We start from the raw sequence: 27,831 nt of genomic DNA, 5'->3' as shown, positions 1-27,831 counted from the left end.
TCAAAAGAAGATATAAATATGGCCAATAGACACATGAAAAGATGTTCATCATCGCTAATCATCAGGGAAATGCAAATCAAAACTACACTAAGATATCATCTTACACCCGTTAGATTGGCAAAAACATCCAAAACCAAGAGCGACAAATGTTGGAGAGGTTGTGGAGAAAAAGGAACCCTCATACACTGTTGGTGGGAATGCAAACTGCTACAGCCACTATGGAAAACAGTATGGAGATTTCTCAAAAAGTTAAAAATAGAAATACCCTATGACCCAGCCATCCCACTACTGGGTATCTATCCTAAGAACCTGAAATCAGAAATCCCAAGAGTCCCTTGCACCCCTATGTTCATCGCAGCATTATTTACAATCGCCAAGACGTGGAACCAACCTACATGCCCAGAAACTGATGATTGGATAAAGAAGATATGGTATATATACACAATGGAATACTACTCAGCCATAAAAAAAGACAAAATTGGCCCATTCGCAGCAACGTGGATGGACCTCGAGGGTATTATGTTAAGCGAAATAAGCCAGTCAGAGAAAGACGAACTCTATATGACTCCACTCATAGGTGGAAGTTAACATATTGACAAGGAGATCTGATCGGTGGTTACCAGGGAAAAGGGGGGGGTGGGGGGAGGGCACAAAGGGGGAAGAGGTGTACCCACAACATGACTAACAATAATGTACAACTGAAATCTCACAAGGTTGTAATCTATCATAACATTAATAAAAAAAAAAACAAAAAACTGACATGGGCTTGGTGAGCCGAGGAGTTGAAAGAAAGATTTCTTGGACTCTCAAGGTCTGGTAGGAGGGCTCTTTTATTCAGAGAATAGCATGGGGACAGGGCCTGTGGGTAGTAAGAGCTGCAGATGGGGACAGGATGCATGGGCAGTGAAGAGCTGCAGCAGGGGGACAGGACCCGTGGGCAGTAAGAGCTGCAGGCATGGGGACAGGACCTATGGGCTTGAAGAGCTGCAATGGGTTGAGAGTAGAGCTTGTTTATAAGGCATAGGTATGTGAGTTATTTCTTTACAAGACAAAGGAAAGGTCAAGTGAGAAAAGTCGTTGAAATGGTATCAGCACAGGTGGGGTCAATCATTGGGTCGTCCTATAACTTTGGATACGAATCAGGTTGAGTCAGGTCAGGACATCCTAGACTTCCCGGAGGATGATATAGATGGCGTGCAGGCAGGACACCTTGGGCTTCTCTCCCTGGGGAGCCTTGATCCTCATCGAAAACTATAATGAGATATCACCTCACACTTGTCAGAATGGCTATTATTAAAAAGACAAGAAATAATCAGCGTTAGAGAGGATGTGGAGAAAACGGAACTCTCATATATTGCTGGTGGGAATGCAAACTGGTGCAGCTGCTGTGGAAAACAGTATGGAGATTCCTCAAAAGATTAAAAATAGAAATATCTAATGATCTGGCTATTCCACTTCTGGGTATTTATCCAAAGAACATGAAAACACTAATTTGAAAAGATATATGCACCCCTATGTTCACTGCAGCATTATTCACAATAACCAAGACTTGGAAGCGACCTCAGGGCCCATTAACAGATGAATGGATAAAGAAGATGTGGCACACACACACACACACACACAGGAATACTACTCAGCCATAAAAAAGATGAAATCTTGCCATTTGCAACAACATGGATGGACCTTGAGGATATTATGCTAAGCAAAATAAGTCAGATGGAGAAAGACAATTACCATATGATTTCACTCATATGTGGAAGATAAACAAACAAATGAACGAACAAACACAAAGATACAGGGAACAGATTGGTGGTTACCAGAGAGGAAGGGTGTAGGAGGAGCGTGAAAGGGGTGAATGTGCACATATGTGTGGTGATGGATGGAAACTGGGCTTTTGGTGGTGAACACGATGCAGTCTACACAGAAGCCAAAATAAAATGATGTACATCTGAAATTTACATAATGCTGTAAACCAATGTGACCTCAATAAAATAAAAAGTAAAATAAAAATTAAAAAAATAAAAATAAAAAAGGCATTTTAGGGGTGATGAAAATATTCTAACATTGATTGTGGTGATGGCTGTGCGACTCTGAATATAGTAAAAATCATTGAATTATGCACTTTAGGTGAATTGTATTGCATGTAAATTATACTCGATAAAGCTGTTGTAAAACGTTTCTAAATAAGCATTTTCTGTTATGATAAACTCATTAATTTTTTAATTATAGCCCAATCATCTATTAAAAGGCGATACTTTAATTTACTAAACTATTCCCCTATTATTGGATATCTGGGTTGGTTCTCCATTTTGGCCAGCATAAGAATTGCTACAGTCAACTTCCGGGTACCGACGACTTCTCTGTGTCCCGAATTAGCTCCTCTCAGAAGCTGAAATATTGTGCCAACGTGTCACACTGCTTAAGCGTTTATTATTTATTGAGGGCTTACTACCAGTCAGGTGCGGATCACACTAAGTACTTTATATGCGTTATTTCTTCAAATCCTTCATCACCCTAAGAGGTCTGTTCTATCCTTGTTTTCAGAAGTTGAAACTGAAGCTCGGGGAAGACCACTGACTCACCAAGTTCACAGGGCCAGTGAAGACGAGGCCAGGTGCCTGCCCAGCTCTGCCCGGTCCCAGCGGCCATGGTCATCACACTCTCTCATCAGGACTTAATTTTTTTCAAACCTTGCTAACTTTCAATGGCAAAAATGCTATCTTGTCCTAAATTGTTTTCCTTTCTTACTGATGATGTTGGATATTTCTTTGTGTTTGCCAAACCAAACACATTTCTTTTTTTGTTAATTACCTGTTGTGGCCTTCCCCGTAGTTGACTACATAACTTGAAGGGTGAATAAAGTGTGATCGATGGCTTATCGACATAGTTAAAAAGAAAACTTTTACAAGTCTTAGAAGTCTCCTCAGACATGGAGGCACCTTTAATGATGGCTGACGTGACACAGGGAGCTCCTTGCTGTCAGGGTCTTTGACTCAAGGGCCTGGTCTCGCCTCCTTCCTTCCACCTGGCCGAGCCTGGGTGCAGACCTGGGAGCAGCCCAGTGCAAGGGAAGGCTGTGGGGCTGCGCCTCTCCCTTCACAGCGATCTTTCCATCCTCTGCCGAAGCAATCAATGCTCAGGCTCCCGCTCACTGCTCTGCTCCCAGAGCATTCAACCAAAGAGCGGCTTCCTTTCCACAGTTATGTAGACAAACATCACGATGATGAAGATGCCAAACACTGCAAGCTTCAAGCCCACCGGAAAACTTTCCAGGTTCCTGCTCCCGGCACTCCTGGTCCCTGGGCAGCAGGCCTTCTCCTTGGCGATATTCCATTCACTGGCTGTGGCGTTCGATGCTCTTGCGGGACACCTGTGAAAACATTAGTGGCTCCTGGTTGTGTACAGCTACCACGTGAGCACCCCTTAAAGTGTGTGACCTTGGGGCCCACGGGAGCCAGCATGGTGGGGCTTCAGGGCGCAGCTCTCTATCGTTTAAAACCTGTGCTCATTTCAGCAGGTGATATTAACAAGGTGCCCAGGGGATGTGAGAGCTCTAAATCCACCCACCTCTGTGACATCCTTCAGTGCTGCCAGGCCTGACTCAGGACTTACAGATCCCCTGGCCCCACTGGGGCCCCGTGTGAGTGGATGGGGCATCCGTACAAAGGCCCCCTGGTTTCTGTCTTCATGGCTGCGAACACTGCCTGACAGGGTGGAGATGGGACATGCTTTTGAATTCTGCTTGTTTTGTGTTTAAAAGGGCAAGAGGATGCTTTCTGAAATCTTTTAGAGAGAGCCGTATGTCTCCACCAGTTTAATCTAGGAAATCTGCCAAAGTTTACTCAGAAGTTAGGGAAATTTCCAGAAGGCTTTACTTTCTGACCAATGAAATGACCTGTCTTGCGCTTTTATTTCAACTACCTGCTCTTTTGTTTTTCTCCTCTCTCCCCATTTTCCAAGACACAAATAGGAGTAGATGTCTCCAAATGACTCCACATCAAGAAACCCGGGTTCCGGTCTCAGTTCATCCCCCTCAACTCTCTGGCCTGTTTCCTCACCTCTAAATGTAAATGGTGAACTAGAGAGCACGTGAGGCCCCTTTGGGTTTGAAATCAAGAGATGTTACAAATCTTTCTTCTTTCGCAACAGATTCTTTTCAGACTCAAACCCTTTACAAAAATCTAAATAATGAATTTTTTCCCCAGGAGTTACATAAGACAATAACATCGCCTCACATGCTAAGCAAAGCTTACCTTATTCTCTCGGAATGCTTGCCGTCCAGGCAGGAGATCTCTGGGACTTTCGATTTAGTGGTGGAAGCCTTAGGTCTCTAAGGAACAAAAAGGAAATATCAAGAAGAATTATCGTTTCTACTGTCTTGCACAAAGGACCTTATTCTTTATTCTAGAAAAAGTCATGCCATCAGAAGTGTGATAGAAGTTCTCGGTGCAGCAGGTAGCTCAGGTTTTCATGACACAGACTTTAAGTTCACCTTTATTCTATCATTAGCCAAAACCTCCAAGTTCCATGGGGTAAATACTTCACTTCGGTGACTCACAGGTGACAGCAGACACACCAGCGACGGGGGTCACATGACACCAGCGCATTCTGTTCTTAAATATCGCCTCTCTATTTTGCTCTTATTTGTACTTTTTTATTGCTTGGAGCTTTTCTTATGAGCGTGTGTCATTTTTATACGACGAATAAAGTTATTTTAAAAAAACAAGTTGGCCATAAACAAGGACTAGAAAATAATTTAGGAAAATGAAAATATTCCGTAAGAGGGATAGAAATAGGGGCAATCGTGTTTTCTTTTTCCAAAAATTCCCTTTAGGTTGTTATTTTTCAGCAATGTGAAAAGGCGTCGCTCTCTGTACTTTTGTGTCCTCCCGTGGAACAGAGCTGTAAAGATCAGTTGATTTACTGCATGCAGAGTGATTCAAGCATCTCTTGGCACATGAGAAAGCATTCGATAGTTGTTAGTAATAACGATTATGATAGTGACAATTCTCATTAATTCGGTGTGCTGTCTTTCCTCATATGTTGCTTTTCCTCGCTGGTCCATTCCTATTGAAGATCCAGGCCTCACCATCCTCAAATGTCTGCAGTGTCTGGGCTGGGAAGTGCCAGGAACGTGAAGACATTGTGTCAGATGATGATGACGCACCATTTACTGAGTTTATTAACTCACCGAGGCCTCCCAGACCACCTGCCCTCATCCGGTAGGCACTATCATTGCTCCATTTGGGAGATGATAAGTCTGAGGCACAGAAAGGGGTTAAATAACTTGCCTAAGGTCACACAGTATTCTGACTGGAGCTTTGTGTTAGAACCATACACTAGACTCCTCTCTACCCTTCAGTTTCCAAAAATAATTTCCCTCCTGCAAGAGGTCTTCTTTGTTATTCTTATCCACTCAGACCACTCATCTATTCTATATTTCTTCAGCTCTAATGTACACGTTCTGTACTTTACTTTATTGACCTGAAGCTTTATTTATTCATTCAACAAACATTTGCAGTGTGCTGCTGAGTGCCAGGCCCCATGCAGCTTTGAGGATTTCTGGAAGGACCACTATACCATCCTGTCCTAAGCAACTCGCCACTGACTGTGGTTGTTTCGTGAGTGTTCTGCATCGACGTCCTTCTCCCTATCAGACCACCTGATGGATCTCACGGAGCTGCCGTCTACTCTCTTTAATCAAGCTGCAATATCTACCACTTGGGGGCATTGGTCACTCAATTTCTGCCCCCCTTCCAGGAGCCCAGGACCCCAGAACCTCAGAGGAGTCTCTGACACCTGCTGTGCTGCCAGAGGCCTCCTGGTACAGTGGGCTGCAGACAAGGGAATCAGGAACTGGAGGGTTCCCAAACACATGAGAGGATGATGGGACTCGCCTCAGACAGGGAAAGGAGGACCAGCATCAAGACAGAACAAGAACCAGAAGGAAAGCCAAAAGGACACATTCTGACAGCAATACCAAGATAGATGGACTAGGGCGTGGTGGAGGGTGGGCCAGGAGAGGGGCACATGGCATTCCTGTGAGTCACCGAGTCACCGAGAGAAGGAGAGCCTGGTCTTAGCGCCGTTTTCAGGACGCACCACAGAGCCTACAACTCTGGTGAGTCTGGACCACCCCCTACACAACATGTTGTGACACGTGGATGGTCTCCGCCCAGGTTGGGTGGGGAGGGCAGGGCCTGCTGTGCCATCATTTACTGCCCGTCACCCCCTTCCCAGGACAGGCCACCGACGATGAAACAGCTGCAGCCTCCACTCCTTCCCCTCTACTCCTCGCCCCACCTTCTTACAGAAGATGTTCTCAAGAGCGGTTTACTGACACCCAAGCAGGGCCTCTGCAGACTGTGGGAAGCTGTGCCTGGCACAAGAGCACCACCTCTGAGGGAGCACAGTCCCCGTGTGGACGCTGTGGATGCACAGACCACAACTCCCCTGGGGAGAGAAGCAAGGGCTTTTGAGGAAGAGGGACTTTAAAAATCCTCACCAAGATGCCACGTGAGGTAGTGGCGGCCTGCTCACCAGGAGACACTTCACACTATGTCCAAGAGTGCTGGGAAAATCTTTACAAGCATGTTCTTTTTAAAAAACTTTTTAATTACAGAAAGTTTACATATACAAAAGCAGACATTAGGATAATGAACCTCCATGTACCCATCACATGCAACTTCTTTTTAATTCTCTTCAATTTAAAAATAGATATGTTAAATAAAGCATTTGGGGTAGAAGTCTGTCGCAAAATCAAATTATAGGATTTCACAGCTCTTAGGCAATCAAATCCTCCCGCCCCCACCCTTGCCACAAAGAGGTTGAGGTCTTTGCTTTCTTTTCCTTTTATAATTTATTTCCTTTGCTATCGTTCATATGTAGAGTTCTCCTACAGTGTGTAAAGGTACACATTGTGATTTTCCAAAAAGGAGTAATGATGGCCTATCAGGTTGACTGGGCAGCGATCAATAAACATATAAACGTAATAATTATAAAGACTATATAATGAAAAAAAGGGCTATCAACATTAAACACAGTAAACAGAGTTTAAAATCGCATATCCATAGTGATGGCCACTGTGTGAACACAGGCTGGATACACACAAACGAGAACCAGAGGAAAATCAGAAAAACAAAACCAGTTTTTGCGTCAAGTGGCATGTTTGTAGTTGATTGATTTTCATCTTTAACAAATTCCTTTAACGCTATTATAATATGGTTTTCACTATAAACACCGTTTACAATGGAACTAATAAATACCGGTGTTCATTTAAGCGACGGCTTAGAGAGGGGAAATGGTGCCGGGGTAAATGTGACGTCTTCGCTCCTTTCCCCCCACGCCCGGAGCTGGAGTCTGCAAGGACGGCTGTTTTTGCAAAGCATTCACAGCTGAGAGCGGGGAATTCGTGACCTCGTCTGCTTCTCCACCCACTTCGCTCACTCTGGGCATTCAAGTCAGAAAATTACACCCATCCGCATGCTACCGCTCACAGCTGTAGTCATAAATGTAGCAATTCTGAGATATGTCAATACAACACACCACAGCTGTCTCACGACAATATAGCTAACAGTTACATGGTATTTCCTAGGTGCCGGGCACACCTCTAAGCATTTTACATAAATAAATTCATTTAATTCTAAATACCACACTATGAGGGAGGCACTTTTATTACGCCCATTTTACAGATGAGGAAACCGAGCCGTGGAGTTGAAGCAGCGTGCCCACGGACGCATGGCTGGAGAGGTGGTGGAGCCAGGAGTCAACCCAGGCGGTGTAGCTTGGAACCATGTGTTGTCCTGCAGAATGACAGTGCTGCTTTACCAGAAGGCAATTACAAGTACCGTGCTCTGAACGTCTGTTATCTTGGGCACTCAACACGCCTCCATTCACTTAATCTTTCTAACAACTCCAGGAGGTAACCTTTGTTGTCACCATTTTATAGGCGAGGAATCAGAGGCTTATAGAGCTGAACCATTTGCCCCAGGTTTCACAATTAGTAAAGGGCTATAATTTAAACCCAGATATTCTGGCTCCAATGCCTATGTTTTTTGTTTTGTAATATTTCTGTTGGGGAAACTCATCATTAAAAATATATCAAAACATATTTCTAAAACCTGTTTTCATTAATTAATAAATTATCAAATCATTAATTAAGTCTGTGGAAGTAACACTTGGAGCCATCAGATCTCCTCTTAAACATTTTGGATGAATTGGCTTTTCAATAAGATTTTTCCAGGGACTGGCTCAGTGGTGTAGTGGTTAAATTCACGTGCTCCGCTTCAGCGGCCCGGGGTTCATCGGTTCGGATCCTGGGCACCGACCTACACACCACTCATCAAGCCATGCTCATCCCACATACAAAAAACAGAGGAAAATTGGCACAGATGTTAACTCAGCGACAATCTTCCTCACCAGAAAAAACATATTTTCAGGTAGACTACTTTGTGCTAATTCTGGCCTCTTGACCTATATCATGTTAAATCTGAAAGTGGATTGTATCTGAGCTATTGTGTCATACTGTACTATATTAACTATCCAGAGCCAGAAAGAAAAATCATTTTCCATTATCGTTAAATCATTACTCATCAAAAAATGTATTTGGGTTTTTGAAAAATGATCTCCCTTGACTGAAGCCGTTCATATTTGTCCACAAAGAAAGACAAGTTTGTGCGCATTTCCACAAGCTGTGTTCCTTACAGTGTAAACCAAACCTAGCCAGAAATGTCACAGGCCGACACCCGCAGTTACAGGCAATCAAAGCAGGCCTGCTGTGTGTGCAGCTCCCCGCGCTCCCCTCTCGCTCTCCCGGGCTCCTAACCGGCGGACTCCGGGGGTGAGTGAGCAGAGCTGCTCCTGAGGCCGGGGCCGGGGCGGGGGCGACGTTCTCTCCTAACTGAAATGGGCTATGTTTTCCAATCGCTCTCCTTCACTAATGCAATTTTTTTGAAAGGCCTATATGTAGAACCAGACATTTTTACAAATGATTTGGCAAACTGACAGTTGTGACCTGCTCACAGGCAGATAAAAACCTTTAGTTAGAGCTCTTTAAAATTGAGTTAGTCCCAAACCGCTTTATTGGCTAAAATGATTAAGTTAGTGAAAGATCTTACAATAATTTTAGACTCTTGCTTCATTGCCTTTACCTCAACCTTGATTTAATAAAGTGCTCATTTGAAACATCGTGTTCTTTTAAACTAAGTAATGACTTTGAGTTAATGAAAAGCCTTTAAAAATAATCTGTATCACATTAACAAAAGAAAGGTTGAAAAACTTATGATCATCTCTGATGAGGATTTTTAGGCTGGTTAGTTTTAAAACTACAGATGAGATTCAGGCTCCAAGGAGTGGAATTTGTTTGCCCCTTTGTTGGGAAACATTTACATTTCTAAGGGAAACCTCTATCTGTGAAGATGCCTCCCTCTCTGTGCCAGGAAGAAGGGGGGATGGTCTTATCTCTAGAAGCTCTTAATCAATGCCAGAGGCAAGAACTTAAGTTGGTTACTGTCTGGCAACCTCATGTAACTGACCCTCCCCCCCACAAATCCTCCTTTGTCTTTAGCCGAGGATAAAATTCAAGCGGTGACTTCTGCCATTTACTCAATCCGGTTTAATTCTTATCTAAAAGTTGTGGGACCGCCAAAAAGGCCAGGCCATACGGGCACTGATACCATTTTAACTTTTTTACATATTCTTTGTCTTGTAAAGAGATAACTCACATACCTATGCCTTAAATTTAGCTCTAACCCTCAACTCGGGGCAGCAGCAGGAGCTCTCTGACTGCCCGTGGGTCCTGTCCCCACACACCAGCTCTGCCTGCCTATGGGTCCTGTCCCCATGCCAGCGGGGGCAGCAGCAGCGGCTCTGCCTGCCCATGGGCTCTGTCCCCATGCCAGCGGGGCAGCAGAAGCTCTGACTGCCCATGGGTCCTGTCCCCATGCTATTCCACACTATTCTCCAAATAAAAGAGCACTACTGCCAGATCTTGAGAGTCTAAGAAATCTTTCTTTCGACTCCTCGGCTCACCGACCCCGACCCCGCATCAATCTCCAGATCTGATTTAAAAAAAAAAATCTTATAGCAAACCAGGAATAGAATGGGAACTTCCTTAACGTGATAAAAGGTGTCTTCCAACACCTACACCACAAATCATACTCAAAGGGTAAATGTTAAAAGCATTTCCTCTATTTTTTTGGTGAGGAAGATTGGCCCTGAGCTAACATCTGTCACCAATCTTCCTCTTTTTGCTTGAGGAAGATCGTCCCCGAGCCAATACCTGTGCCAGTCTTCCTCTATTTTGCATGCGGGATGCTGCCACAGCAGGGTTTGACGAACAGTATATAGGTCTGTGCCTGGGATCTGAACCCTCGAACCCTGGGCCACCGAAGTAGAGTGCACAAACCCAACCACTACACCACCAGGCTGGCCCCAAAAGCATTTCCTTTAAAATCAGAACCAAAGAACGCATTCCCGCTATTATCACTCTTATTTACTATTGTAATAAGGAAGTTTGAGCCAGCACATTGAAACAAAAAGAAATTAAAGGTATAGAAGCTTGACTAAAAAGAAGATGCAGAAAAATTATTAGGATTACAAAAAGTTCATTGTTACAAGATCCATAAACAAAAGTCAACAGTATTTCTATACATTAGCAACAATTTAAAATATAATGTGAAAAAGACACTGTTCCCCAAAGCAACAAAAATGGAAATCTTACCTAGTAATAAAGCTAACAAAAGATTGAGAAAATCATAAAACTTTACTGAAGGACATTAAAGAAAATTTCAGTACATGTAAAGATGTAGCATGTTCACGAACAGCAAGACCCAACGAAGATTCAGCTCTTTACAAATTAATTTATAAAGTCGATGAAGTTCCAACCAAAATTCCAACCTGAATATTTCATGCAACTTGATAAGCTTATTACAAAATTTATATGGAAGAACGAAGGGACTAGCAAACAATAGAGACACCGTTTTAAAACAACAACGAGGCGGAGGGGGCTTGTTATGGTAATTAAGACATTCTGCCATCACCATCAGCACGGGCCAGACATATTGATCAGAATACAGATCCCACTGTATTAATCATGGCTTTTATTTTCTGTGTTGTATGATGCTTTCCCATTTGGGGACCTTGCTGATCCTGGAGAGACTGCCTCTCCCGGGGCTAGCTAATTCCTAGAGACAGTAAAAACTTGCCTGTAAGCACGCCTTTCTTATGCAAACCAACCCATCCAAAGCCAGACGTACCCCAACCACCTCCTTTGTCTAACTCTCACATGCCCGACCAATACTTCTGCCCTAAGTCAGCCCAGGGCCAGACACTGGGCCATAAATTATTCAAACTAGCCAATCCTAAAACGCTTACCTTGCCTGACCCACTCCTTCCTGCGAAAACCACAACGAAGGCGTGCCTGGTGCTTTCCTCTCACTCCTGCCTCCTGCCTGACCCCGGAGCTTCCCCATACAGCCCTGCCCGGCCTGACGTGCCCATTCCTCTCGTAAACTCTTCTTTCAAAGGCAACCGTCTCCATGCCTGTCACCTTACCATACCTGATTAAAACAAATCCTGAGTACATTTGAAAACACCCATGTATGTATGGAAACTTGATACACGACGAGAGCTAAGCTTGCAGATCAGAAGAGAAAGACAGACTGTTCAAAGCTGGTATCGGGAGCAGGAGGGGACAGCTGCACTTCTCCTGGTTTCTTCTGCTGAGTATAGCCAAGACCCTGGACGTTATACGTAAGGCAAACATAAGAAGACTGAAAACGGAGGGATGCCGATGGGCTAGTGGTCTCAGGACCCGAGGAACAACATGTGGTGAGTGCCCTGGGTTTTCTTTTCACCTCACATATCCCAGACTGAGAGCTGGAAAAGCTGGCAACTGGAGACACCAATGTGTGCCGACAAAAAAGCTCCTGGAAAAGCTGAAGAACAAGGAAGGGGAAGGAGCAGCCTGGCGGGACAGAGACTTTTGACAGTAACCACCCTACTCCAGCCACACAGCCACCCAACTCCCACCAGCCAACGTGCATGGGAAGCCTGGACTCCCACTCCCCTGTGTCAGACCCCACACCGGGGCAGTGTCAGTAGAGGCTACGTGGGAGCCCCCCAGCAGCCCCGCAATAATCAGGCACCCAAACAGGATAAATCCAGCGAAATCCATGCCAAGACACATCATAGTCAAACTTCTGAGAGCCTCTGCACATCAAAGGACTCATCAAGAGAGCGAAAATGCAGCCCACAGAATGGGGGAAAAATTGCAAATCATATATTTGATAACAGTCTAGTATTCAGAATATATAAAGAACTCTTACAACTCAACAATGAAAAGACAAACGACCCAGTTAAAAAATGGGCAAAGGACTTGAACAGACATTTCTCCAAAGAAGATGTACAAATGACCAACAGGCACATGAAAAGATGCTCAACATCATTAGCCATTTGTTGTTAGTGCTGGCGAGTCGATTCCAACTCTCAGTGACCCTGTGTACCGCAAAGTGGAACCGTGGCTGGTCTTTTTGCACCATCCTCTCTCCTTCCAGCACTCTACTGGACAACGCTCCACTGCTATTCATAGGGTCTCCGCGGCCAATTGTTTGGGAAGTGGATGACCAGTTCTTTCTTCCTAGTTTGTCCTAGTCTGGAAGCTCTGCTGAAGCTGAAACTTGTCCACCATGGGGGACTCTGCTGGGATCTGAAATCCTGGCGGCAAAGCTTTCTGCATCATAGCGACACTCAGCCACCACACTATGACAACCTACAGACAGGTGGTGTGGTTCCCTCACCAGGAAATGGACCTGGGCCACGGGCCATGAACCTCGGAATCTTAACCACTAGACCACCAGGGCTGGCTCATTAGGGAGATGCAAATCAAAATTACTATGAGAGACCACTTCACACCCACCAGGATTGCTATTAAAAAAAGATGAGGTGGAATAAAAGTGCTGACAAGCATATGGAGGAATGGAACCCTCATACATTGGTAGTGGGAATGTAAAATGCTACATCCAATGGAAAACAGTTTAGCCATTACTAAAAAAGTTAAACATAGAATTACCGTATGACCCATCCATTCCACTCCTAGGTATAAGTCCAAAAGAGCTGAAAACAGGTGCTCACCTACTCGGACATGAATGTTCATAGTAGCACTGTTCCCAGTATCCAAGAGGTGGAAACGATTCAAACATCCATCAACAGATGAATGAATAAACAAGTTATGGTATATCCATACAATGGAATATTATTCAATCGTAAAAAGAAATGACATGCTGATACAGACATATGCTACAACATGAATGAATCTTGGAAACCTCATGCTAAGTGAAAGAAGCCAGTCACAAAACATCAGGCACTGCATGACTCCATGCATGTGAAATATCCAGAAGGAAATCCACTGAAGCAGAAAGCAAATTGGCAGTTGCCAGGAGAGGGCTGAGCAGTAACTGCTTAATGGGTACTGAGTTTTATTTTGGAGAGATGAAAATCTTTTGAAACTGGATAGAGGTGGTGGTTTCACAGCATTCTGAATGTCCTAAGTGCCATTGAATTGTGCACTTTAAAATAGTAAATTTTGGGGCCAGCCCTGTGGGTGAGTGGCTGGGGTTGCAAGCTCTGCTTCGGTGGCTCTGGGCTTCCCCAGTTCAGATCCTGGGCACAGACACAGCACTGCTCCTCAGGCCATGCTGAGGTGGCGTCCCACACGGCACAACCAGAGGCTCTCACAACTAGAATATACAACTGCATACTGGGGGGCTTTGGGGAGAAGAAGAAAAAAAAAGTAAATTTATGTTATGTGAATTTAACCTCAATAAAAAAATTTCTAACTCTTCTCATTGCAGTGTGAATATCCTTATGTCTTTAGTCTAAGGAAATACATACTGAAGTTTTGGGGAAGAAGGAAATGATCATAATATCTACAGTTTCGTTCAAGAAAAAATAATAGATAAAATTATAAAATGAATGTGGTAAATTTTAAAAATTGGTAAATCTGGGTGAAGGCCTTACAGGAATTCTTTGTTGGAAACTTTCTGTAAGTTTGAAATTAAGAAAAGAACAAAAACCTGAAGGAAAAGACAAGCCCCCTGGTGGGGGCTACTAATGACGGGAGAGGCTACGCAAGTGTGGGGTCAGGGGTAGACGGGGAGTCTCTGTACCTTCCTCCCAGTTTTGCTGTGAACCTAAAACTGCTGCAAAAAATAAAGTAATTAAAAAAAAAGACAAGCCCAAACTACTAAAAGATAGATTCTACACTTACCGCTGACCAAGGATCAGTATCCAAAATATATAAAGAGCTCCTACAAATTAACAAGAATGAGACAAACAACCTAATAGAAAAATGGGCAAAAGACCTGAACAAGCATTTCACAGATGAGAGCACAAACAAGCAGCGAGCACGGGAGAAGATGCTCAACCTTATTAGTAATGAGAGAAACAGAAATTACAATTACAGTAAAATACCATCCTACACCTACTGCATTGAATCTGACAGCACCACATTTTGAAGATTTAGAACAATGGAGCTCTTAATATACTGCTGGTGGGAACGTAAAATGGTGTGGTCACTTTGTAGAGCGATTTAGCGTGATCTCTTAAGTTGAAGAGGGAAATATCCTGCCACGCAGCATTTCCAAATATCCTAGGTGTATTTATTCAATCAGAAAAACTTCTCATACTGTACACAGTGGGCCATGTGCCACAAGGTTTGTAGCAGCATTGCTCGTATTAGAAAAACTTGGAAGCAATCCAAATGTCCAATAAATAAGGAATGGATAAATATAGTTTCACAAAAACTCTATATAGCAGTGAAAATGAATGAACTTCACCCAGTACAAATATTGGGTGAAGCCCACAATATAATGCTGAATGACAGAGGGAAGTTACAGAAGAATACTTACACTACAATATCATTAAAGTAAAATAAAAATCATGAGAAACTAAAAGTTGTGGATACTATAAAGAAAAGGAAAAGAATGAAAAGCAGAAAATTCAGGCTAGCAGTTACGTTGGGGGAACGGAAGGAAGGGGCGTATGATCAAGGAGGAACATGTTGGGGTCTTCAACTGAATTAGCAATGATTCATTTTTTAAATCTCTAGGGTGGGAATCTAACTGCTCGTTATATAACTTTTTATACCTTTTTTAAAAAAAAAAAAAAAGATTGGCCCCTGTTGCCAATCTTCTTCTTTTTTTTTCTTTCTTCTTCTTCTCCCCAAAGCCCCCCAGTACATAGTTGTAGGTCCCTCTGGTTGTGCTATGTGGGACGCCGCCTCAGCATGGCTTGATGAGCAGTGCAATGTCCGTGCCCAGGATCCGAACTGAGGAAACCCTGGGCTGCTGAAGTGGAGTGCGGGAACTTAACCACTCGGCCATGGGGCCAGCCCCTTTTTATACCTTTTTAGATGCTTAAGATGTATTCTAATAAAATGTCAAAAAAAGTTTTCAAGTTTGAATTTTTTTCTGCCCTCTTGGACAAACTCCAGGTCCCCGTGTGAATGCATGTCAGCCCATTTTAACTGTGCTGATTTCTGTACTGTGGCTTTAATATGTGAACAGAAAGGTCACCAAAAAGTGCCTCCTATGGACTCTCATTGCAAAGCAGTTTTTGGAAAGAAAGCCTTTGCCTCGAGGGTGAACGGATGTCCCGGGTCCCTCTGAGGTACCTGGAGAGAGCCCCTGGGGGAGCCGTTTCACTGCGCAGGCGCCTGCTTGTTGTCCCCCTTGGGCAGCCGATAGAACGGAAAGGGCAATAGAATGGAAATAGGAGACTGGAATTCCACGTCCAAGTTCCCTTCTAACTCTCTGCGTGGTCTTGGGCAAGCCACACCTGCTCTCTGCCTCTTCAGCATCTGTAAGATGACCCAAATAGCCTCCTGCAAGAAGCCTTTCAGATGGGAAAGCCTGTAATCCACAATTATAATAAATCGTGTCTGGACTCAGGAATTGTGATGAGTGGGGCCTGGTGCTCACAAAACCAAGTTCCAAGAGATTAAAATAACTCAAGGGTGCTCATATAGGGGGTACAATAGGAAACTCCTCTCCCCAGAATGGACATTAATCCATACTCATAGTGCAAATTATAAATTAGCTAAAGTCAGTATGCTTATATTCGAGATGAAAGGGAAAGGGAAGCTGAGTTTTCTAAACAAATTAGTATTTTTCCTATAAAAAGAGAACACTACTGATCATAATTCAGTTTTACGAAAATAAATGTTTACCTTTATTATCATCTTAGAATCATTGTAATCAGAGTTTTTATCTCTTCCTGCTGCTCTTGTATCTCAAAAACTGGGTGCTATTACACAGAAAGAATCAACATGTAATCAATAAGATGGAGACACATTGATCATTAAGCATGTTTAAGCATATCTACCAGGAGGTCAGTATTTTTACAGGAAGAATGTTAAATTACATTCCTTGTGAAGATGGCATTTAGCTCCCATTAGCACATGTCAAAGGTAGGAAGAAAGAGCTTATTAAGTAGTTATAGAATATGTAATTTACTCTTCACTTTGACCTAAGTGGAATATACAACTGCTATTGAGAATAAGGATGTTTTTCAATTAAGTAAGAAACTATTATAGAGATGTTGAACATCAGATCTCCTAAAACCTTTATACACAACTCAAATAACACTTAATGGTTGTCCTTTAATATATATGCCCCCTGGTCCGTCGGGTCCTCTGACTGAAGCATTTGGGGTGGGCCCTGCACATGCTAATTATAGGCCTACAAGGCATCTTATCAGCAACAATAGCAATTGAGACACAGAGAGTAAAAACCCTATTAAAGTTCTGGCACAAAGACATTGAAGCAGACCTAAGACTTGGAAGCAAAAGAGAGACACAGAGCTTTTTCCTTCCCTTCCTTTTCCTTCCCCAGGGTGTCAGTGGGCCCTGCACTGGAAGCGGGGCAGTGTCGGCGTGCCTAGAGGCCAAAAAATGGAGTGGGGGGCTGTGTATATGGAGAGGGGCGATGGGGTGCCTGGCGTTTGGAGAAGGGGAGTGGCAGGGGAAGGGGCACGGAGGCTTCAGTGTGGCCTGTGCCAGGGAAGAGAGACGGTCAGGAGAGCGTTGCGTGGAGCTGTTGGCATGCCCAGCGGCCGAGGAGGTGGTGACGGCGGTTATGCAGGGGAGGAGGCAGCTGTTAGGACATTGGGGACACTGAGAAAATTAGAAAATTGAACAAAAATGTCAATATATGGAGGATAATGGAAGCCAGGTTACTCAGAGAAGTGAGTTACAAACTTAGAAAGGGGAGAGGTTAGAGAGAACACTGAAACCTTGGATTGTAACTGGAGATCAATATGAACTCATGGTTTCTAAATTTATACAGAGATCTAAAAAGTTATAGATGTGCATGAGCATACATATGCATACATTTATTTTCTGGCTGTCCACCGAGGGGCCAAGAAGCAAGGACTCCCCACTAGCAACGAGCTCACTGAAGATCTGGATCTTGGTTTCTGAACACCATCCTGCAACACAAGGAGCCAGGGCTCCAGCGGCAGACGACAAGGCGGGTCTGAAACATCTTCTTGCGCCAGAAATTAAGAAAGAGCTCAAGGAATGATGAGGACGTGTCAAAAGGACACAGTATCCATCCCACTGGCCAAATCTGGGAAAATTTGACAAATAATATCGATGGATACAACCCACTGAATTAGAAAGTCAATGAGTCCACACTAATATGAATGAATGAATGAAGAAACAAACCAATGAACAAATAAATGGGGGAGAAGGGAAGGGCTTCCTTACAGTAGACTAGCGACTAATAAATGTAGAAGGAACGACAGAAACAGAAAGTCTCTGTGGGCCGTCATCACAATGGAAGCGATTCGGGCGTCATCCACTAGGCTGGGCTAACGGAGGAGGTTTGATGAGGAACACTGTTGGTGTCCTTTCAGAATATTCCCCACAACATACTGTTCAGTTACAAAGGGGAAAATGACGGTTTCATGAAGAGACCTGACAGACACCAGGTTTTCCAGGTGATTAAGGTTAACACTACCAGCAGGGAACAAGATGACACTTTCCCGGGTGTGCTGCCCTGAGAAGAGCACGGCTTCATCTCTGAGAAGTTCCCGCCCAGAGCACATGGCCTCTACAAATAGTCAAAAGGAAAGAGCAGACAGAAACTCACCCTACAGAATGCGAGACTTCTGTAGACTGTGAAGAGACCCTTGTGTGTACTCTTCACAAGGGTCGGGGCATGAGTGACAGAGAAAGACTGAGACGCTGCTGTCAAGCTTGAAGGAGACTGAAGAGACCCGACAACTGACAGCACCGTGTGTTCCTGGACTGGGCGTGGACTAGGAAGCAGAAAGTCGTTGTTGGGACAGTGGGGAATTTGAATGGGGTCTGAACACTGGATGGCAGCATTGAATGCATGTGAATTTCCTCATTTGGCGTGTTCTGTGGTGACTCTGTAGGAAGGCGTCCTTCGGGTTGGGCAGAGCACGTGCTGGAGAGCTGAGGGGCTTCATGTCCACAGTTTGCTCTCAGATGGCTCAGAAAGACACGATGGCAGAGCGCGCACACAAAAACACACACACACAGCAAATGTGGTAAAAGGTAGTAACTGGATAAGCTGGGCAAAGGGGACATGGGAATTCTTTGTACTACTCTGGCAACTTTCCCTAATTTGAAATTGTTTCAAAATAAATTATTTTTTTAATGTTTAAAGAGGCAGGGGAAGGATTTAAGCACAAGATTGACAAGAAAGAGTCCTCCATACTGGGAGGGCGCATATGACTTTTTAAAGCTTGGTCTGCCTCATTCAACACACAGCACTTACAGAGCACAATCTTTAATTATATATTTTAATTAATTATATACATTTAATTATATCTTTTAATTAATTGTATACATTTAATTATATAAATATTTCTGTAGGCTCTCTGATAAATCAGATTCTGTAGCACTTAGGGGTTCAGTGCGAAAGACTCAGTTTCCATTATATTACTTTGCACTAAGTATATTGGTTTGTATTGCAGATAATTAAATATCACGCTTTTTATATAATAATGTTGATACCAATAGTTTTTATTTGTACTTATATAGCTCTTATTCTGTGCCATCACTACTCTCTGCTCTGTTTTACATATTTTAACTTAATCATCACAAAACTAGACTAATCATCCTTATTTAAAGATGAAGAAACCAAGACCGAGAGAGGTCAGTGTCTTGTCCACGTTAGTGTCAGAGCTGGGACCTGGACCCAGGGAGTCTGGCTCTAGAGTCCATATTTTCAAGTCACATTTTCTTCATTTCCAGAGCTCATTTTTAAGTTTCTTCAGGACAGGAACTATGCCTCCGTCTGCACCTGTTTTCCTTCCTCAAGAAGGTCCAGCACAATGCCTTGTATTCGATAAATACTTGTTAACTTATGAGCTGAGACCCAGGGCAGAAGCTCTGTTGTAACCATTCTCTGCATGGCCATCAATTCATTATGACATAAGCACTGTCTCTCAAGAGAATTCATTAAGATATGTCTAAGAGACAAAAGAGACGGTTCAGAATAAGAAGTCAGAGAAAGAGAGATGATCAGCATCAATACAGGATAAAGGCTCCATTCGGTTCAGCCCACAGACACTGAGTGACCCCCCTCTTCTCTCCCCATAGGCCTGGCATTGAACTGAATGCAGAGGATTTGAAGATATATGTTTTGCCATCAAAATTTTACAAGCTGGAGCAAAAGCTCTTGGGCAGAAGGTGGGAGTAGGGCCTAATTGAAAACGCAGCTTCCTATGCCCAGACCCACAGGACGCATTTTGAGAAACTCCTAGTAGAATGTGTAGGATAGGTGACAAGATGAGAAGAGAGCATTCCAGGCTGGGAGAACAGAATGAACTGAGATTCTGGCAGGAAAGAGCATACTGTATTTGGGAGAGAATAAGGAAACGCCCAGATGGAGCCAGGAGCGCTCAGAAGCACACCCTTCCCAGCGCCAGCTGCCCTTGGGGTGTTGGATGCAGTGCCCTCTGCAGATGGGTGTGCATGTGCAAACGCTTCAGCCTTTGGACCACTCCCACACCCAGGGTGACCACATGCCTTGATTTGCCAGGACAGTCCTATTTCACTCCTGTTATTCCAGTATCCCTCTGGTTAGTGTTGCCTTTCATTCTCAAAAGCATCCTGTCTGAAGTCGAAGCTAGGTACCTGAGGGCTAAATATTCAATAAGAACACGATTACCCTTCAATCTTGTTCCCAACACACACATGGAAAGAAGTTAATCTTGTTAATTTGCTGTTTTCTTGTTTAATTTGAGGGGTGACTCAAGGGTCACAAGGATTTAAGAGCTTGTTTTGTAGAAGAAAAAGAAGGCCTTCAAGGAAGTTATGATCACCAGATAACCAGCCCCCAGTTGCTGTTAACCAGAAGTCTGATTGCTCAAGAATTTTATCTGGAGTGAAAGAAACATAGATTTCCCTTTTGTTTCTCCAAAACTCCTCCTCCCAAGCCCCTTAGCGCTATAAAACCCCCTGCTTTCTTCTTTTGTTAAGGCAGATTTGAGAGAACCTATCCTCCTGCCTTCTTGTTTTGGCCAATTGGGATAAACCTTTCTCCATTTCCAAGCACAGATGTCTCAGTGATTGGTTTGTGCATGGTTTATTGCACATCGGGCACGTGAACTTGAGATGGAGAGGTTCAGTATCAGAGTGATAAATTATATGGTCGCCCTACTCAAACCTCACTTCATGACAGACATTTTTCCAGAGAAGATATACAGATAGCCAACAGGCACATGAAAAGATGTTCAGTAAAACTAATCATCAGGGAAATGCAAATCCAAACTACAATGAGATCTCACCTTATACTTGTCAGAATGGCTATAACTACCAAGACAAAAAGTAACAAATGTTGGAGAGGATGTGGAGAAAAGGGAACCCTCATATACTGCTGGTGGGAATGCAAACTGGTGCAGCCACTATGGGAAACAGAATGGGGATTTCTCAAAAAAGAAAAATAGAAATACCATATGATCCAGCTATCCCACTAATGGATATTTATCCAAAGAACTTGAAATCAGCAATTCAAAGTAACATACGTACCCCTGTGTTCACTGCAGCACTGTTCACAGTGGCCAAGACACGGAAGCAACCCAAGTGCCCATCCACTGATGAACGGATAAAGAAGATGTGGTGTATATATACAATGGAATACTACTCAGCCATAGAGAAAAAGACAAAATCATTCCATTTGCAACAATGTGGATGGACTGTGAGGGTGTGATATTAAGCAAAATAAGCTAGACAGAGAAAGACAAACACAACACGATCTCACGCATATGTGGAAGATAAACAAACACATGGACAAAGAGACCAGATTAGTGGTTACCAGAGGGGGAGGGGGTTGAGGTGTGGGTGAAAGGGGTAAAGGGGCACATATGTACGGTGATGGGTAAAAATTAGACTATTGGTGGTGAGCATGATGCAGTCTGTACAGAAACTGATATATAATAATGTACACCTGAAATCACACAATGTTATAAACCATTATGACCTCAATAAAACAATTAAAAACAACAACAATAACAACCCAAAAAAACCCACCTGAATCCATGCAGCCTGACGTTGTGGAATATTTTGCCTCCCGACAGCCCCCAAATCCCCTTGTCCCTCTTTGGTAGAAGGGGCTTAGAGGCTGAGTTAGGCACACTGGCTCAACTCCCTGCTCCATCAGCGGAAGCGGAAGCCGTGTGGAGAGTCTACCTGAGAAAAAAATTCCCCAAGTGAAAAAATATTAACCTGGCTTTCTGAGGGGTCATAATCACCAAATCAAACACACAGACAGCATTAAAAAGTGTCCAGAAATTGGCATAATCCAAATCTCAAAGTGGTTTGTGTTCCCCCAGAAACCTGCCACCATGAGAGGAGAGGAGAATACGTGCTCACTGGTGTTTCCAAGAAACGCATACCCCTTCTAGGTGCTCAGAGGGCCATCAGCTGCAGACCACCGCTCTTACATCATGACAACTGACTCAGTAAACGGGCTTTCTATCACCTTTTACCTGGAAATTTAAAGGGGTGTTTACATTTACTTTGGGATTTAAGGTTGAACAGATGTCTCGAGGCCCTTCTGAGAATCAAAATGGCTTACATAAATCCTTCAGATCAAAACATTTTATGCCATCACAAACTTTCTACTTAATTCTATTGCCAGTTCAAAATATTTATGTGGTTTTATTTCAGGTTTACATAAAGCGAAGACTGAAGGGCATTGGTCCCACCTGATGCATTTTAAATACTTGGGTTGCTTTTTCCCCTTTAAAGGTCTTTTGCAGGAACTATACAAAAAGGTTTTCTACAGAAACGAGATCTCCTGAACAGAAAGGATTCCTTTGATGAGCCGTTTGGAAGATTTAAAAAATCCTTTCAGAAAATTTGATAAGATATCACAATTACTTCATCAAATTTGAATTATGTTTAAACAGGAAGCTAAAGCTACAGCACACTGCAGTGTTGTTTACTTGGGGTTTTCTTTTCATTTATTTAAACTCAGCAAGTGGTTTAAATATGACACCGTATTTGCAAACTAACCTGTTTGTGACTAGAGTTATTTACGAGATTCGATGAGCTGAGCTTTGGGCTCCTACCATGTGCAAGACCCTGTGACGGCTACTAAAGGGGTAAGGGGCAATTTTAAAGGGACGCGCAGGAGTGGCCTTTGAGACATTCCTTATACATCACAGGATTTTAACTAGAAGGAAAATGGGATGGGAATGAGAAGGATTCCCGGGGTGAAGAACAGTTAAGGCGAAGGCATGTGAGAAGAAAGGTGAGAGTTGAAGAAACAAGGTAAGCATGGTCTGGGCTGCATGACGAGAGAGAGAAAGTCACAGAGATATTGGAGTCTCCTCGTGGCATAGAGTAAGTTTGAAAGTTTCCAGGCAAATGAATGGCACGATTGAATCTCTGCTTGTGCGTCTGAGCTGGAATAGAGGAAGGGTGGAGGCAGAGACCAGCTAGGAGGACACTGCGACCGTGCAAACTAAAACCAAAACTAATAATAATAAAGGGGTGCAAGCGAGGACAGCAGCAGTGGGAAGAGAAAAGAGGCATAGATTTTTAAGAATCAAAATTCAAATCCATACGACTTGGCAACTGTTCACAGGTGAGCAGCTGTGGGGAGTGGGCGTTCCAAGATAGCTGAGAGTTTGAGCCTGGACAATGTGAAGGTGGTGGAACCACCAAGATAAACAGAGGCCACCAAAACAGGTTTGGGGTGAGCGGCAGTGAGCTTAGTCCTGGATATCCTGAGTGTGAGGTGCTGGAGGTAGCCGCAGGGAGAAGCATAGATACCTATATGTATAATCTATGAAGTGTTCGTTATTACAGATGACATTTGCTGGATGCATACAGGAAGGAGGGAAGGAGGAGAAAAACAGGAGCTCTCAGGAGGCAGGTGGAAATGCAGGCCTGTGCGGCAGGAGAGAGGGCGTGTGGGGGTCTCTGTGTGGAGTCACGACACAGAGGAGGTAAGTGCATGAGGCGCCGCCGGAGAGAGAGGCTGAAGACAGGGATCTCAGGCACGAGGAACATTTAGGGCCCGAAAGACAGAGCCGAGTGGAAACAGTCAAAGGTGCAGAACCAAGAACCTAGGGAGCGCAACGCTCTGAAATCTAAGGAGGCAGGTGTCTCTAAATAAAGAGGACAGACGTCAGAAGGCGGAACAAGTGGCCAGAGTCGACGTCTCGGAGTTCATCATTATGTGAAAGAATCACGTGCCATGTTCTGTGCCAAGAGCTTTACCCGCCCCTCACTTCACACTCACCCTATGAAGTAGTACCACCATTACACGGCCCCAGGAGGGTAGGATCTAAGTGACTTCCCTGTCACACAACTGGCAAGTGGAAGGGCAGGGACTGTCAACCAGCGAGGCCTCACCCTCAAACCTGCTGCATCACACACTTGGCCGAGTGCCTCAACATGGTGGTGCAGGTGGAAGCCAGATCTCAGCATGTGGGGACGAGAAGGGAACAGGGAGCCACACTTACTCTGTGCTCCAGGGGTCCAGAACTCTGCTCAAGGCCCACTGCGAATGCAGACAACAATGGTGAAAGGACAGAGGGGATGGCAGCTGGGAGGGAATGCAGGGTGGGGTAGGGGGACCCTGTTACTCTGGGTCCTGTCCTAGAACATGGAAATAGTTTCACAAAACAGAAACCTGCACTAAAAGGAGCGTCTTTAAATTAAGACTTTACCTCTATAACAGAATGTAGTGACTTGCTCTTTCCTTTCTTAACACACACAAACAGTGCTATTTCCTATATTATATATGTGTAAAAGTATTCATGCATTAGAACTGTACATACTTTTTTGGGTCCCTTGTCTTTTTCTGATGAGAGTATGATATTTCCTTTCAAAATGACAGTGGCATTAAGCTCTGGATCGTGGGAAACAAAAGGAAAACAGGCCATGAGAACCTGCGAGCTAGCAAAGGGAAGAAACACCAGTCACGGGCTGAGCTCTCTCAGTCATCGGGCTGGAGGATTTGTGAGAGGAGAACATTCGCTTTGCCCTCCTGAGGGAAAGGAGCACTTCTGCAGGGGCTTTCGTGGAACGCACTCCCGGCCCTTCCCCTGGGAACAGGGGGCGGGCTCCTGACCGGCGAATTTCTATGCCTCTGGGAGAAACACATTGCAGAGCCCAAGCTGGCTGCACATGTGGGCGGCTGTCTTTAGTCTCATCATTGCCCGTCTGAACCAGCTTGAAGCCTTGTGCATCCCTGACTGTCAAGCTAGGGTGGGAGGATTCTCTCCTTCTGTGTCCGAAGAAGCACCCAGGGGAGGGAAGCCAGACCCGTGCTGAAAGGCCTGACCATCAGCCACCGCCGAAGGCGCTGCTGCTCAGCCCTGGCCTTCAGCCTGTGGAGAAGCATTCTGATGGGCTCGGAGCAATTGTGTGCTGCGGCCCATTCAGCAGAGCTTTTAACGGAGGAGCTTTTAAATGAGCTCTCCAAGTCAGAATACTGGGAAACTTGAAAAGAGGTTAGGTCATTAAAGCTATGTCCACCCAGTGCCAAAACCAAGAGGAAAATGAGGAAAACCAAATCCACTCATTTCTTGGATGACCTAGCACTCAGCTCAGGTCTGGAACTGGCCCCCCTGCCCCGCCCCCACTCCCCACACCAGGATGAGGGGTTTCTGTGAAATGCCCACGGCTGAATCCCCACAGGACCCATCAGCTCCACATCAACCCCTCCATTCTAATGGCACCTGGGTCTCTGAGGCTCCTTTAACGAGCAAGTTCAAAAGTCTGATTCAGACCCGACCTGGAGAGGCAGGCTGTCTATTGCAGGGACACCAGCTGTCGACAGTGCAGAACCGCATTACAAGGGAAGGACCGAACAGAGCTCCCACCTCTGACCTGACTGCCCACAGCTGGCTGGCGTCAGTTGACAGTGTAAAGCAAGGGCACAGCATGCACACCGAGGGACTGGTTTTCTCCTGGCCCTGGCACAAACGTCCCTCTGTGGAGGCTGCAAGCTGAGGACCAGGACGGCTCGGCCTGAGACCACGGCAGCTTGGCTTTGCGGCATTGACCCGCAGTCATGGGCGGCCACAAGTGGTGAGTGCACAGGCCTTCCTCTCCAGAACCTTCAAGCCTGGCACCACATTGCATTGGAGGGCTTGGCTGGTCGCTTCGGCTCCTTTCCAGGTCAGGAAACAGAGGCAGCCCCAGCTCTGGGCCAGGACTCTGACACATCCCACATCCAGAAAGGGTCTGGGGCAGCCACTTGCCCTGAGGCACCCCCATGCTGACTGTCCTGCCCAGGTGCCAGTGAGGTCCATTGCCAAACCCTGCTGCCCTCTCCAAACGAGGCCAGCCATGCCAGACTCCTGGGGAAAGCTCTCAGCACCTGTGCCACCTCCAATACCAAGCATTGCAGGGGATTTTTCAGAGGGCCCCGGGCACTTCTCTTGTTTGTTGAACTATTGATTTGAACTATACGAAACTGCCATTTTTTGTAGATCAAACATGGTCAAAAATGTAATGTTTATCCTCATAGTAGAAATTGTGAGAAAAGTGTAGGGTATGTGGTCAGAAAGAGCACAATTATCAGAGCCAGACCTGGGCGCAAATGTCACTTCTGTCACTTTCATTCAACAACCACATACTGAATTCCTGCTCTGTGCCTGATGCTGTCCTAAGATCTGCACATGTTGTGTGATGAAGATAGATGGGTCCTGCTCTTCATGCCACCTTCTAATGGATGCTTATCGTCTGAGGCCGCTTCCTAGCTAGATGATGTTGGGCCAGTCACTTGGCCTCTCTGAACTTAAGCTAAGTGTTATGACGGTTAAGTGAGATGACGCTCATTAGGCCAGAAATGCTTTGGTGGCCTTCAATAAATGATAGTTCTGTTATTTTCCTGTGACTCATAGAGGACTCCTAATAAATAGTGAATGAAAGAGCTTTGGAATGTATTGTGGGAATCTTGAAGCCCGCCCTCTCAGAGCCCAAGCCAGATGCCCCTACTGGGGAGTGGTGCACCTGGGGCGGGAGCCACTGTAAGGGAAGCCCATGGATCCGGAGAGCCCTGCCCCCACACCCCGGGACCTGGAGGACCAGCTGTGGCCAGCTCCCATTGAGTCAGGAGAGCAGCAGGCATAGGAGGAGGCCAAGGAGGTAGAATCTGCTTCATCCTTCTTAATGGACGTGAAGTCATTTAATCCAGAGAAAATAATTGTCACATTTATTGATTGAGGCAAAGCAGAGGTTGAGACCTCAAAGGAGACCCAGAAATTACCCACAGGAATGTCTGGTATTGGAAATCAAACACAGATTTGGCTCTGGCTAGTAAGAAGACTTGCAGATTGACTAGTCCTTCCCTCCACTTTCTGCCCAATTGAGGCACTGGCATGAATATAGATATGGAGTTACAGATTCCTTTTGCAGCCAGGGGCCTATTTTCCAGGCTCTGTGTGCAAACAGGCCATGTGCATATTGCACAGATCACCTGCATACTATCTAAAGCTGCCTACCATCTAAACCTGTCGTGCTGGACAGGTCTTAATAAGTGCAAAGTTGCTATCTAGCAGTACAGCTCCTGATGGTACCTTCACTGCCATCGCGATCCCAGGCTCTGTCCAGCTCTCTGGGTCCATTCATCACAGGTGACACACAGGGAGTTGAGACCAACAGTTGCACTAACTTTTTCTCATACGCTTTTCTGGTGGAAGCTGAAGAAGAACGTGGAGAATAGATTAAATGGTTCTGGTTGTGTGTGTGATCTCACTGGGTTCAAGGCACTTCACAACTCAGACCCTCATTCTTGTACCTGACATCATTGCTTAATTATGGCTTTTGCAATAAGGTGGACCCCACAGCCACTCAACTCACTCCTTTCCTTCCACACACACTTCAGGAGAGGCCTCTGGATTAGCCGTGGAGTCAGGCACTGGAGACACCTGAGAACAAGGCTGATCAAGCTGTACCTCCTATCGAGGGGCAATACGCCCCATGAATACGTAAATAGCTAACAGAGTGCACATACTAGAAATGAAAAAAACCAAACAAACAGGTTTTTTCACTGTTGGGACAAACCACTCCCTTCTCTCCGGCACCGTACTGACTAATCTGTAAGCAGGATCTGGGTGTTCCACTGCTTCTTCTCTTTCTACGGTTTTCTGTTTTCTTGGTTTCCTATCTCTGTTTAATGGTTTTTATCGCATGTGTTCCTTCCACCGTAAATAACTTTAAATTGGCTAGTCGCCAGCGTCAGATGTATACATACGTAGTATTGGGCCAGGTGAAAACCCAAGCTTATCGAGTTCAGCCCGCAATTCACAGTCGCTCAGACATTTCACATCCACCAT

General features: G+C 44.7%; 1 protein-coding gene across 1 annotated transcript; it reads right to left on the bottom strand.

Annotated features, from left to right (window-relative positions):
* Positions 1-2,064: 2,064 nt before the first annotated feature.
* Positions 2,065-27,831, bottom strand: LEMD1 (LEM domain containing 1). Its single transcript, XM_014830305.3, has 5 exons — positions 27,750-27,831; positions 27,073-27,195; positions 24,325-24,395; positions 4,254-4,330; positions 2,065-3,370 (listed from the first exon to the last, which is right to left on the bottom strand). The coding sequence occupies exons 1-5, from the start codon at positions 27,829-27,831 to the stop codon at positions 3,172-3,174; spliced, it is 552 nt and encodes a 183-aa protein (XP_014685791.1). The 3' UTR covers positions 2,065-3,171.

The sequence above is a fragment of the Equus asinus genome, chromosome 25 (genome assembly GCF_041296235.1).
Source record: "Equus asinus isolate D_3611 breed Donkey chromosome 25, EquAss-T2T_v2, whole genome shotgun sequence".
Lineage (NCBI taxonomy): Eukaryota > Metazoa > Chordata > Mammalia > Perissodactyla > Equidae > Equus > Equus asinus.
Note: the sequence above shows the minus strand (reverse complement) of the source record. Positions and strands in the feature narration are given on the sequence as shown.

Bases quoted from the DNA above. Each gene is read 5' to 3' on its own strand.
- LEMD1 (XM_014830305.3), bottom strand. From the start codon at position 27,831: ATGGTGGATGTGAAATGTCTGAGCGACTGTGAATTGCGGGCTGAACTC. The intron at 27,196-27,749 runs GTATGTATACAT...GTTCTTCTTCAG, and splicing joins TTCACCTGGCCCAATACTAC to CTTCCACCAGAAAAGCGTAT. The intron at 4,331-24,324 runs GTATGTACAGTT...TTTGTTCCTTAG, and splicing joins AAGACAAGGGACCCAAAAAA to AGACCTAAGGCTTCCACCAC.